The sequence below is a fragment of the Terrapene carolina genome, unplaced genomic scaffold, assembly GCF_002925995.2.
Source record: "Terrapene carolina triunguis isolate 2854851 unplaced genomic scaffold, T_m_triunguis-2.0 Scaffold85, whole genome shotgun sequence".
NCBI classification, from domain to species: Eukaryota; Metazoa; Chordata; order Testudines; family Emydidae; genus Terrapene; species Terrapene triunguis.
In genome coordinates this window covers 24,894,691-24,908,501 of record NW_020664436.1, presented here as the reverse complement: position 1 = coordinate 24,908,501, position 13,811 = coordinate 24,894,691, and the positions used below count along the sequence as shown (strand labels likewise).

The window sequence follows — 13,811 nt, the reverse complement described above, 5'->3', positions numbered from 1 at the left end:
GGTCAGGGCAGAGGGCTGGGTGTATGTGTGGGGGGGAGGTTTAGGGGTCAGGGCAGAGGGCTGGGTGTATGTGTGGGGGGGAGGTTTAGGGGTCAGGGCAGAGGGCTGGGTGTGTGTGAGGGGGTGCAGGGGTCAGGGCAGAGGGCTGGAGTGCTCGGCTCCTGGGGGGGGTTAATGGCAGGGGGCTGGAGGGGATATGCCCCGTCCCCACCCCTTTCCCCAGGGCCCCGTCCCCACCTCTTCTCTGCTTCCTCCCCGGAACAGCGAGCATGCTGCAGCTCGGCTCCGCTCCCCCTCCCCCTCGCAAGGGCGATCAGCTGATCGGTGGCAGGGAGAGGAAGTGGGAGGGGCAGGAAAGCACCACGCTGGGTGAAGAAGCGGGGGAGGAGGGAGCTTGGCTGCCGGCATGACCAAGCTTCTGCCTCCTGCCCCCGCAGGAGAAATCGGTGGGCAGGGAGGCTGAGTGTGGCCAGGACCCCGGCAGGCAGCAGCGTGCCATCAAAAATCGGCTCGCGTGCCGTCTTTGGCATGCGTGCCGCAGGTTGCCGACCCCTGAACTAGATGGATGTTCTGAAAAATGCTAATTTGTTTGATCATTGTGTTGCTGTATGTTAAAATTGTTGAATGTTTTATTTTAGTGCTAATAATCCTAAAGGTCTGCTAGAAGTTAGAGAAGCACTGGAAAATGTACATAAAGTAGAAGACCTTCTTCCCATAATGAAGGTAAGTTTTGCAACAACCTTCAGCTCATGTGGATAACAATTTAAATGGACAGTTGTATGTCTAATTTAAAATGAACAACTGTAGGAACTATGGCTATATTCTAAAGAATTAATGTACTAATCAAAATAACTGCAAATCTGCTCATCTAAGGCTTGATCCTTCCCTTAGATGCATGTGATGTGTACCTGAGAAGACTTAATCCAATAATTATTTTTAATTAGTAAAAGGAAAATATGCCTGTTAAAGGGAGAAAAAAATTCTGTGTACTGGTTCCTTGAAGCCAGCCTTCCTAGCGATAAGGATTTTTATTTAGAACCTGAATGACTGGCTCAGCATAACTGTGTAAAACATAATTGAACAAACGGAAGAAAAGAGTTTATGGAGTTGGAGTTCATGGAATATGGAACATTTTTTCAGTTCAGGGCCACTGATTTGAATGTGGCCCAGAGCAGTAATGAGCAAAAGTAGTTGCCTGTTGGCTGATGGCCAATGTGGAATGAATTGGTGACTTCTACTCTGATCTAGTGGGAAAGTACCAGAATCACCAAACCCAACTCCCCCGTCCCAATTATTAGGGTTTAGTTCTAAGATTTTTTTGAATAAATCTAATGTTGGATGAGTCAGATGAGTATTTAAATCTTTGGGAATATGGCAAGAAGGGCTTGATTTTAAAGATTTTTTTTTTAAATGAACAGAATATAAATAAAATATTCAGACTTGAATAGTTTGGAAAGGAACATTCACACCAATCAAAGCAGGGTAATTCAAACTGATCAGGTATAGATGTCTTCACAGAAGCTTAAACACTGCTACCTAGACTTTCCGTGTGGTGCTCTGATAAGTGCCATACATGTCACCTCCAAGTTACTTTCTTAAAGGATATATTAAGGATTGTCTGAGGGTTAGGGCAGTTTAAGACCACACCTTTACAGCCCTGTCAGCTCTCAATCTCCAACCTGGTGCTCACCTTTTTTTTTTTTTTTTTTGGAGTGGATATCAGTAAAACTAAACAAAAGTCTGGGAGGGAAGAATTGAAAGATATTTGATTGTCCTGTATAACACATTATGATATTGGAAATCATAATGTAAGGCCCTGTAAAGCAAAATGGATGCCACTTTTTGCAGAGGTGCTTGACAAAGGGAAATGTTATCAGCTGATTTGAAAACACAGATTAGTACAGAGAGATGACAAAAATGTATAGCTATTTAAGGGACTATGAGTGATTTAGCTAGAAATAAATATCTCTTCCTAAGAACTGGCAGCAAATATTCCCGGTCTTCAAAAAACTGATTTTGATCTGGTTTGGATTGCATGTATACCATTCTCAATTGTACATGTCACATTGGAATGCTGTTTCTCAATAAAAGCTTTTAATTTTTTTAAAAAATGAAATCCTATTGGCCAAAACATAATTCCATGGATCATACTATTATATTTTAAAATACATGGTTGCAAAAACCATTCACTCAACAATGGAAACGGAGCAATTGTCTTTAATGCTGCATGGATAAATTGAGAGAGCCAGTTAGTATTTAAGTGGTCTGGTTGTTCAAATAGGTGGGTAACTTTGAATAGAACTTGTCTTTTAGTTTTATTTGAATAAAGTTATTGTGGTTTATAATTGACATATTAGTTATGGCCTTTGGCTTCTATTTTAAATTTAAATCACTATATTTTGGCTTTGCAAAATTTGAAAATGTGTTTTGTTTTGTGTTTTTCCTTCTGGTGAGGAGAAAAATATGCAAAGGATGTTGAATGAGATTGGCTAACAGTTAAAAATTGTGAGCTATGTTCTGGAATGCAATTTAGAGTAATTCATACTTACAAAGTATAAACCTAAAATACAGACTCTACAACTCGTATTACTGTTTTCACATTAATATGCCAAATGGTGAATATAATATTGGGGCCTGGGAAAAACATTTGTCTGTATAGTTCTAGCTTAGTCTTTTTTATTTAAATTTTTTATTTAGGAGACCATAGCTGCACTAGGTATCTCTTGTTAAAACTGTCCTCTAGAAATCTGTGTGTTACAGAACAGTGGCTAGAAAGCTTGTCCTTCTATATTTATTCTAATATATTTCCTTTTTTTCTGAAAGCAGTTTAACAGTAAAACAAGAGATGGGTTTACTGTAAACACAAAAGTCCCTAGCCTCAAAGATCAAGGGAAAGAATATGATGGATTCACAATTACAATAACGGGAGACAAGTACGTTTGCTTTAAAAATTCATATTTTTAATCTAATCTTTAAGGAAATGACAATGAAGAAATGTTGAAGTATTATGAATTATCAATAGCAATTAATTTCTTGTTCTAATGGCATTTTGTACTTGTGTGATTGGGCCATTTGTGTAGATGACTGTTTCTCTGAGTCTGGAAGTGGTTCTCAAGTGTGCAGTGTCTCAGCCGACAGTGACCCTATTATTCAACTCATGCTGTTGAATGCACGTTGAAAAGTTTTATCCTTCATAATAGTATCCACAAAATTCTGATCAGCAGAACTGTATGGCTGACAGCTTGGTGAATCAAAGCTGTCTCCGCTCATATAGAGTTAAATGTTTTCTGCTCTGAGAACTTTTCAGTCTACTTCATAGACCATAAAAACAGATCTGAATGCTCTGAATCAGAATGGATTGGAAACCACCATCATAGTGGATCCATTCTAAAAGTGGGGATGGACAGAACAGGGGTTTTTGGCCTTCTCACTTTACTGAGATTTTTGAGTGTTTTGTGATGCTTCAGGCAATACTCTACAAGTTAGACTCATGTAATTCCTCGTTGGTAAAGTGTAATGAGGAGGCATTGGGTCCATTACTGGTTGAGATAGTAAATACCCCCTTTGAGAGGCAAGAAGCTAGCACTCCTAAAGAGTGATTTTTAAGCCCATGTTCTCTCTGGTCCCACTACAACAGTATGGAATTGATAATTTTCTTAGACATTCTTTCCATTCAGATTACTTAGGGAATCTAAATTCTACACCATCATTTAAAGTGTTCTACAACCTACTGCGGACATCTTTAGTGTGGAAGGTAGACATTTTACTGCACCCCAGTGGATTTTTCCCTTTTGAATTTTAATCTCTAGAACTTCTGCACATTCGTAATGGGATGATGCACAAGATAGTTTCATTATATTGGGAAAATATTTATCTGTGTGAAACTGTCACATCTATGAAAATTAAATCACAAGTGTAAAATTTTGATAAGAATCTGAATAGTTCCACATGCAGACCAAACAGTACAATTTTGTAGTAATTAGCACTAATTAGGAAACAATTCCATTTCTGGAGTTTCAAAGTTAACAAAACAAACATGCTGTGGATTCTGAACAAATAAAACAGACTGAAATAGAAAAGTACCACGAGAGAACATAAGAATGGCCATACTGGGTCAGACCAAAGGTCTATCTAGCCCAGTATCCTGTCTTCTGACAGTGGCCAATGCCAGGTGCCCCAGAGGGAATGAACAGGATAGGTATTCATCAAGTGATCCATCCCCTGTTGCCCATTCCCAGCTTCTGGCAAACAGAGGCTAGGAACACTATCCCTGCCCATCCTGGCTAATAGCCATTAATGGACCTATCCTCCATGAATTTATCTTGTTCTTTTTTGAACCCTGTTATAGTCTTGGCCTTCACAACATCCTCTGGCAAGAAGTTCCACAGGTTGACTGTGCACTGTGTGGAAAAATACTTTTTTGTTTGTTTTTAAACCTGCTGCCTATTAATTTCATTTGGTTGCCCCTAGTTCTTGTGTTATTTACCTTCTCCACACCAGTCATGATTTTATAGACCTCTATCATATCCTCCCCCTTAGTCGTCTCTTTTCCAAGCTGAAAAATCCTAGTTTCACTAATCTTGCCTCGTACGGCAGCCATTCCATACCCCTAATAGTTTTTGTTGCCCTTTTCTGAACCTTTTCCAAGTCCAATATATCTTTTTTGAGATGTTACGACCACATCTGCACAGATGTGGGTGTACCATAGATTTATAGAGGCAATATGATATGTTCTATCTTATTATCTATCCCTTTCTTAATGATTTCCAACATTCTGTTATTTTTTTTGACTGCTGGTGCACATTGAGTGGATGTTTTCAGAGAACTATTCACAATTACTCCAAGATCTCTTTCTTGAGTGGTAACAGCGAATTTAGAATCCATCATTTTATATGTATAGTTGGGATTATGTTTTCCAATGTGCATTACTTTGCATTTATCAACATTGAATTTCATCTGCCATTTTCTTGCCCAGTCACCCAGTTTTGAGAGATCTTTTGTAGCTCTTCGCAGTCTGCCTGGGACTTAACTATCTTGAGTAGTTTTGTATCATCTGCAGATTTTGCCACCTCACTGTTTAGCCCTTTTTCCAGATCATTTTAAAGTTCTTGTTTTCATATTGTGTGGATAAAAGATTTTTTCTGAGTAACACCTCTGAAAAGTTACAAAGATAGACAACTTGGCAAAAATAGTAGGTCAAGTAGGGCTCAAATTTAGTTACGGTAAAACAAATATCCTTGAAACTCAGACATTAAGCAGTAACGTCCCATTAGAAGGCAAAAATATTGAGAGTAGAACAGTTCATATACCTGTGCTGCACCATGTTAGCCAACAGAGACCTTAAGAAGGAAGTGATATCAGGGATAGGAAAGGCATCTATTGCATTTACTAAACTCAACAGCATATGGAAATCAAAGATGTACGGCACCAAAACAAAACTAAGAATTTTCAATTCAAACCTAATCTCATTGCTAACATACAGCTGAGAGAGCTGGAGATCTACTAAAATGTCAAACCGAAAACTAGACACATTTGAAAATAAATGCTTATGAAAGAGTCTGGGCATTGGTTGGACAGACTTAGTCACCCATGAAGAGACCTGAGAAATCACCAACCGGCAACTCATTTCTACCAGAAGCAGAAAGAAAGCGTTGGACGTGTTTGAGGCATCTACTCGTGGTGCCAGCACACAGACTCCCTCAGAAAGCTGTTAAGTGGAAACCAACTGGTATGAGGAAATGAGGCCACCCAAGAGAAACCTTAAGAAGAGCCCTTAGGAGGAAGGGCAGGCTAATCTATCTCAATACCACAGAGCAAATTGAAGGAGCAGCAAATTATGGTGGTTAATGGGAGAGACTGGTTTCCACCCTGTGTGCCAACATTGGTGCGGGAAGGGTATAAATGTAAAAATAAAACTTTAATGCTCTGTCTAAAAAAAAAACCCCAAAGCCTCTAGACCTCCTTCCATCAAAATATTAGCAGTTATTTGCAATAAAAAATTGCAGATAACACCTACCACTTTGTCAGTAAGAATATTAAAATATATTCTCTGATGTTTCTATTTCAACCTCAGTGCTTCTCATTTGAGTGGGCAGCAGATTTATTTTCTTGCTTTAAGTAGGGGTGATATGGGAGAAGGTTGTGGGGGAGGGAAGAAATATTAGCCTGAACTATCCTGCATTTTTGCACTTCTTTCAAGTATTTGATTAGTGTCTTGAAATTTATTCAAATAATCTTTTGTATTAGAGTTGGGAACATATTATTTTCAGTGGAAACTCAGACAACGGAAGAAAGAACACAACTGTATCATGCAGAAATAGATGCCCTATATAAGGATCTAACAGCCAAAGGAAAAGTACTAATTCTATCTGCAGAACTTGGGGTAAGGTTTTTATGGAAACAATTAATTCATGCTAGCTTCAACTTCAAATTTTGTCCGGATGTAATGTGGGTAATTAACCATTGGAATACTTACCAAGGGTGGTTGTGGATTTTCCATCACTGGCAATTTTAAAATCAAGATTGGCTGTTTTTTCTAAAAGATATTCTCTGGTTCAAACAGGAATTAATTAGGGAAGTTCTGTGGCCTGTATTATGCTGAAAGTCAGATTGGATGATAGCAGTGGTCTCTTCTGGCCTTGTAATCCATGAATCCTTTATATAATTAATTTTTAATATCTATACTGTCATTTTTTATTTTTGTCAAAATACAATCCAGTTTACTGTGCATTGCTCTAATATTCAGATTTTTTGGCACAGTTCCTAAACAAGTAATAAAATTCACCTCATACAGAAATGCTACTAGTAAGACGAAATTAAGTGAAAGGTTTCCATTGTTTAAGGGTAATCTATTAAGTTGCTCTGCTTTGCTAAAGTAATAGTTTAATTCCAAACACACAGCATGAAATGTTCCATAATAAAAATGCCATTATTTTTTTTTATCCTGGCTTGCAACCACTGCATATTATTACCATGATGAGCACTATTTAATGTTGTTTATAGACTGGTTCCTGACAGCCAGTTGTAAAATGAGAATTGACATAAATACATGACAAAACAATAGAATTGTTTTCAGGTTGATTGCATTCTACCTGAGAAGCTGGCTGTGCTTTAGATTTATCAGGATCTTTAACATAGCATAATGCCTTAGTGCTGGGTGAAATACAATGCTAGTTTGTTGTTCAAGCTAATTCCTTAATTTGACCTTTTTGAGTTACTTGATCTTCCAACGTTCACAATAGGGATGGTTCAATTTTATTGAAACGTATGATATATTTTTCTTTTATTTAAAAAACCCCCCACACCTTAGGGTTGAATATATTGTATCATTACTTAATGGAGGGTATTACAAAATGCACTAACAGTCTTATATGTTTCTTCATCTCATATCTGTACACTAAAGTATTTTTTGAGCCCCTGCTTGCATTTTTTTTTACCTAGGAGGCAGATGCTGTGTGCAATCTAATCCTGTCTTTAGTTTATTACTTCTATAACTTAATGCCACTCTCAAGAGGATCCAGGTTAGTGACTGATTTTGTGCATTATCTCTCCATCTGCTATTCTATTTTAGTGTATGTGGGATTGTTTATCTGCTTAGTGGATTTGTTAATAAAGGGACTTGTGATTAAATTGCAGTTGTTTCTAGGGTCTCTTATTCTGATGATACTGATAACATTCCTGATGCTGTAGCCCTCAGGAGACTGAACCTTTATTGACCACTATGGTCTGAGGCTAATCAATATTAACTAATTAATCAATCATTAAACAATTCATCAATAAGGCTACAGAACTACAGTTCCTCAGTACCTGAATCCCTGATTTTTACAAAGGTGTCAGATGTCTGTTTTTATCTCTAATAAAAAAAATATCTTGAAGTGCTTTTTTAATTTTTAACTGAGGAGTAAGAAGTTGAATTTGTATAATGTAAAATAATTCCAACTGAAAAATATTACGGAAAGAGACTTGTTGCTCTTTATTTTTTAGTGTGATAGCTTATTCGGTGATCATGGGAGCACTGATGGCAAGTGGGAAAGAAGTAGCAGGAAAAATACCAAAAGGAAAGGCAAGTTCTACATAAAAATACACGGGCTCAACCTAGATAACAGAAGTGATACTTCTAAGTATGGAGAAGCAGCTGAAGGAATAAGCAAGGACTCAGAGTGTGTGTATCAAGTGTTTGTCCATGCTTTACCATGGTGGCTTACAATTTTATAGTGTTTTTTAGGATTCATTGCTTTTTGTGTTTTTGTGGATTCTCAGATGACAACTGTGATATATAGTATATTTCAGCATCTATGGTTAGCCCTGAGGCTGCAGCTGTTCCCCTCCGATGTGGACCTTTCATAGTAATCCATGCCTTTTAAACCTTGAGGCCAGATCCCAGTGGTGACCTCCTACTTGTGGTTCCCCTTGAAGAAGTCTCTGAAGATTCAGCTTGAGCAGAATGCAAATCTTATCTCTGGAGTGCAGTGGGCTCTTATGGGCATGCAATAGTAGTGTTTCCTCTTTGCTTTCAGATGAAGTTCAATGTGGTTGCAATTTAGAGTTCTGAAACACATTTATATGAAAGAGCATCTCACCTCATCTTCTGCCACAGGAGTTATGTATGATCTGCTGAATTACCTTTGCGGTTGGTTCTGGAATTTAAAGTGAAGTTCTGGTTTGAAAAGTGACTATGTAAAAATGATACCACCTCACTCATCAGATATGTTCCTTTTGTGTAGTTAGTCATAGCTGCTGACTTCACTGACAAAAATAAGCTGCTTCTTTGAGAAGTATCTCTAGGGGGCCACACTTCAGGTGCATATGCACCTCTCGAGACTGGGACCTCAATCTGGTTCTCAATTACAGTAGAACCTCAGTTACGAACACGTCAGAAATGGAGGTTGTTCGTAACTCTGAACAAAACCTTATGGTGGTTGTTTCAAAAGTTTACAACTGAACATTTACTTAATACAGCTTTGAAACTTTACTATGCAGAAGAAAAATGCTGCTTTTAACCATCTTAATTTAAATGAAACAAGCACAGAAAGTTTCCTTACCTTGTCAAATCTTTTTTTTTAACTTTCCCTTTTTTTTAGTAGTTTACATTTAACACAGTACTGTACTTGCTTTGGGGGGTTCTCTGCTGCTGCCTGATTGCATACTTCTGGTTTCAAATGAGGTGTGTGGTTGACTGGTCAGTTCACAACCCTGAGATTCTGTTGTACCTTATGAAACATCCATTTGAACCTATGGCAGCCTGTTCTCTGTTCCATTTATCTATGAAGATGGCCTTTTGAGTAGCCATCATGTTGGCCTGTAGAGTTGGGGAGGTTGGTGTCTTGATGGCAGATCCTCCCTTTTACAGTATTCTTCAAGGATAAGGTTTCTTTACATACACATCCTAAATTCTTACCTAAGGTTCTCTTGGAGGTTCCTTCTTTGCCAATCTGTTCATTTTACCAGTGTTTTTCCCAAAGCCACATAACTCTCTGCAGGGGCCTCTTTTAAATACCCTGGGTGTTAGAAAGGCTGTGGCCTCCTACTTGGATAGGACAAAGCAATTTTGAAGCTTACCCAGGCTGTTCATCTTCACGAATAGATCCAAGGGATCCACAATTTCTGCTCAAACACTATCGGGATGGATATCTGGATGTATCACTTGTAATGTGACCGCAGGCTTTCATCCTCTTCGAAGGATGATAGCACATTCTACCAGGTCACAAGCAACATCCACTGCTTTGCTTAAGAACATACTAGTGTCTGAGATGTGTAGGGCTGCTGCATGTTTTTGTACGTACATTTTTGAAGCTCTACTCTTTAATCCAAGCCATCAGATCCAATGTAGCTCTGACTGCTGCAGTACTAGCTTCAGTTCTGGACTCAGTTCCAAAGCTCGCTCCTCCCTTTGGAAAAACTGCTCAGAAGTCACCTGAAGTGGAGCACTCAGAGACACTACTTGAAGGAGAGGAAGAGGTTACTCACCTTGTGCCGTAACTGCAATTTTTTTGAGATATATCTCTCTATAAGTGCTCCACTACCTGCCCTTCCTTCACCTCTGCTTTGGATTGTTCTATGTGGACACATTTGTGTGGAGAAGGAACTGAGGGTGGTTTGCCCGCGCATCCCTACATTGCCTCGGTGTCCAGCACGAGGAGGCTTTTAGGGCGTGTGTGCAGGCTGAAGGGGCACTGCTAGTGTACAAATCTCTCAAGGACTCGAGAGGTGCATGTGCAATGGAAGTTGAGCACCCATAGGGGGACACAACTTGGACAAACTGCAGTTACTGCACAAGGTGAGTAACCTCTCTTTTTACTGTTAACACTGCAGAACCAATTCAGCTAAGGGAGAATGAGCTGGATTCTATTCCTCCTTTGAAACCATTGAAGAAAATTATATTATACAGGTGTAACTGATAACCAAGTTTGGCTTGCAATACCTTTTACTGGTGATGAGGCATGAAAAAGGAAGTACAGAACCTAGCTTCTCTGCTCACTATTGATGAGTTTAGAGGGCTGATAGCAAGAAAAAACTGAGCTCATTCAATATTGAAAATTGACAATAAGCAGAGAACAAATAAGAATGGCCATGCTGTGTCAGACCAGTGGTCATTCTAGCCCAGTATCCTGTCTTCTTACTGTGGCCAGTGCCAGATGCTTCAGAGGGAGTGAACAGAACAGGGCAATTTTGAGCAATCCATATCTTTTCATCCAGTCCCAGCTTTTTGCAGTTTCGGGACATCTGAAGCAAGGGGTTGTATCCCTGACCATCTTTTGAACCCCCAATTATACTTGTGGCCTTCATAATGTGCCATGGCAACGAGTTCCACAGGTTGATTTTGCGTTGTGTGAAGAAGTACATCCTTATGTTGTTTTAAACCTACTGCCTATTAATTTCACTGGGTGACCCCTAATTCTTGTGTTTATGTGAATGGGTAAATAACACTTTCTCCACACCACTCATGTTTTTATACACCTGTCATATCCCCTCTTAGTCGTCTCTTTCCCAAGCCGAAAGGTCCCAGTCTTTTTAATCTCTCCTCATATGGAAGCTGTTCCATACCCCTTCTCTGTACTTTTTCCAATTCTAATATATCCTTTTTGAGATGGGTGAACAGAATTGCACACAGTATTCAAGGTGTGGGCGTACCGTGGGTTTATATATTGGCATTATGATATTTTCTGTTATCTGTCAGTTTCCTAATGGTTCATAACATTGTTAGCTTTTTTGATTGCTGCCTCACATTGAGCAGATGTTGTCAGAAAATTATCCACAATGACTCCAAGATCTCTTTCTGGAGTGGTAACAGCTAAATTAGACCCCATCATTTTGTATGTATAGTTGGGATTAGGTTTTCAAGTGTACATTTCTTTACACTTATCAATGCTGAATTTCATCTGCCATTTTGTCACCCAGTTTACTGAGATCCCTTTGTAACTTTCGCAGTCAGCTTTGGACTTAACTATCTCAAGTCACTTTGTATTGTCTTTAGATTTTACCACCTCACTGCTCATCCCCTTTTCCAGATCATTTATGAATATATTGAACAGATAGGTTCCCAGTACAGATTCTTGGGGGACCTTGCTATTTACCTATCTCCACTGTGAAAACGGACCATTTATTCTTTGTTTCCTATCTTTTACTTATCCATGAGAGGACCCGCCCTCTTATCCCTGACTGCTTAGTTTGCTAAAGAGCCTTTGGTGAGGGACCTTGTCAAAGGCTTTCTAATAATCCAAGTACACTGTATCAGCTGGATCACCCTTGTCCACATGCTTGACACCCTCAAAGAATTCTAATGGAACTTCACTGCCACTTCTAGTCACTTCAAAGTGAAATGCACTTTGAACTTTCCATGTCCAGCAGCAAGTCTTTCTCAGTGGAGGGCCAATTACTAATCTGTTCTCTTCAGCAATCCACCAGAGCATGAATTTGGTAAGCTTCAGGGCAGAGTGCAAAATGTATTTTTCTGACTAGTTTTTTGATTGACCTTTATGAGAAGAAATAGGGCAGTGGTGGACAACCTGCGGCCCGTGGGCCGCACGCAACCTATCCGGGTAATCCGCTGGTGGGCCGCGAGACAGTTTGTTTACATTGACCGTCCACAGGCACAGCCACTCGCAGCTTCCAGTGGCTGCGGTTCGCCGTTGCTGGCCAATGGGAGCTGCAGGAAGCAGCATGGGCCACAGGGACATGCTGGCTGCCACTTCCTTCAGCTCCCATTGGCCGGGAACGGAGAACCGCGGTCACTGGGAGCTGTGGGCGGCCGTGCCTGCGGATGGTCAATGTAAACAAATGGTCTTGCGGCCTGCCAGCGGATTACCCTGATGGGCTGCGTGCGACCCACAGGTTGCCCACCACTGAAATAGGGTATTGCACTTTAACTGGCCTTTATTGATGTGAAGCTGCCCAGGTATCTTGGCTGTGTTTAGTAGTATACATGTCAAAATTACAAAAAAAACCCACCCTTAAATCATAGTTGTTACTAATGCTAAACTGGAGTTCAGAAATGTGTAATGGGAAGAATTAGATTAATGTAAAATGCTAGAAAAGCCCAATATTATCCCAGATTTCTGGCATTACTGAATTTTTTCAGTAGGCCATCAACTAATACTACAGAACAAACATCCAGCCTTCCAATCTGTATTTATTAATGGGGAATATAATCTATTGTTTTAAAACCACCCTTGATTTTATAATTTTATGGCATTTAATCACTAGTGTCCATTAATTCTGATTAAGACATAAGATATGCTAGATTCCACTGCAAAAGGATGAAAACGTTGGTGACAACCCAGGTACTTATCTAATTCCACGGGTTTAGTTTTTCTTAATAGATTAGGAAAGGCATTGTGCCTTCTCATGGATGTGCTAACAATAAGTTAGCATTTTTCAAAATGCCATATTTTCTTACTCCTTTGTAATTATTTGTTGATGATATGTTTTGTTTCAGTTGGTTGATTTTGAAGCCATGACAGCACCTGGTTCTGAGGCCTTTAGCAAAATAGCCAGAAGCTGGATGAATCTCCAAAGGTAAACGTTTTGTCAAAGAAAAAAATTCAAAACTATTATATGCAGACTTAAACAAAATGTATATGTGTATGTAAAACAAATATGACCTGTGATAGTCCTTAGTAAACCATAAATGTTAAGATGATCATGCTTCCTGTGAGCCAGTTTATTGTACTACAGCCTGTCATGATAAAATTCCCTGTAGTGCAGAGGGCATGCACAAGGCTATATGTACCAATGAAAATCCACTTAATGCCTATGCTACAGGTTAATGTGGTACATATAGCCTTGCATAGACCCTCTGTACTGCGGTGAATTTCACCATTGGTCCCCAGCAGGATACTAGAATTCAGTCTGTGTTAAATTGTTTAAACTGTAACTTAATACAGATTTTTGTAAAAAATTACCACCAACTAATTACCCTATAGCACCTGCGCATAGTAAAATTAGTGACTTTCAATATTAAGTTTAAATAATAAGTCATGGGCCTGCCCAGCAGTCTAGGAGTAGTACAGCAACTCCTCACTTAACGTTGTAGTTATGTTCCTGAAAAATGTGACTTAACATCGTTTCACTTAAAGCAAATCCAATTTCCCCATAAGAATGAATGTAAATGGGGGGGAGGTTAGATTCCAGGGAAATTTCTTTTTGCCGTACAGTACAGTACTATAGTTGGGAGGTGCCCCCGCCTTACCCCACACAGGCACAGCCCACTGGCACTGGAGACAATGAAGCAGGCAAGGAGGCTGAAGTTGCTGTAGGCTGGGAGAAGCACGTTGTGCAGCAGCAGCGGTAGCTTCCCCCACTCTGCAAGCACC

At 39.5% G+C, this 13,811-nt stretch overlaps 1 protein-coding gene across 2 annotated transcripts in view; it reads left to right on the top strand.

Annotated features, from left to right (window-relative positions):
* Window positions 1–13,811, top strand: part of TTC13 (tetratricopeptide repeat domain 13) — a 119,330-nt gene that overhangs the window by 55,046 nt on the left and 50,473 nt on the right. For both annotated transcript variants that reach the window (XM_026649687.1, XM_026649688.2), the window contains 6 exons: window positions 639–723; window positions 2,824–2,933; window positions 6,247–6,382; window positions 7,441–7,520; window positions 7,984–8,062; window positions 12,935–13,014. In XM_026649687.1, the coding sequence (XP_026505472.1) occupies window positions 639–723; window positions 2,824–2,933; window positions 6,247–6,382; window positions 7,441–7,520; window positions 7,984–8,062; window positions 12,935–13,014 (570 nt within the window). The remainder of the gene's footprint in view (window positions 1–638; window positions 724–2,823; window positions 2,934–6,246; window positions 6,383–7,440; window positions 7,521–7,983; window positions 8,063–12,934; window positions 13,015–13,811) is intronic.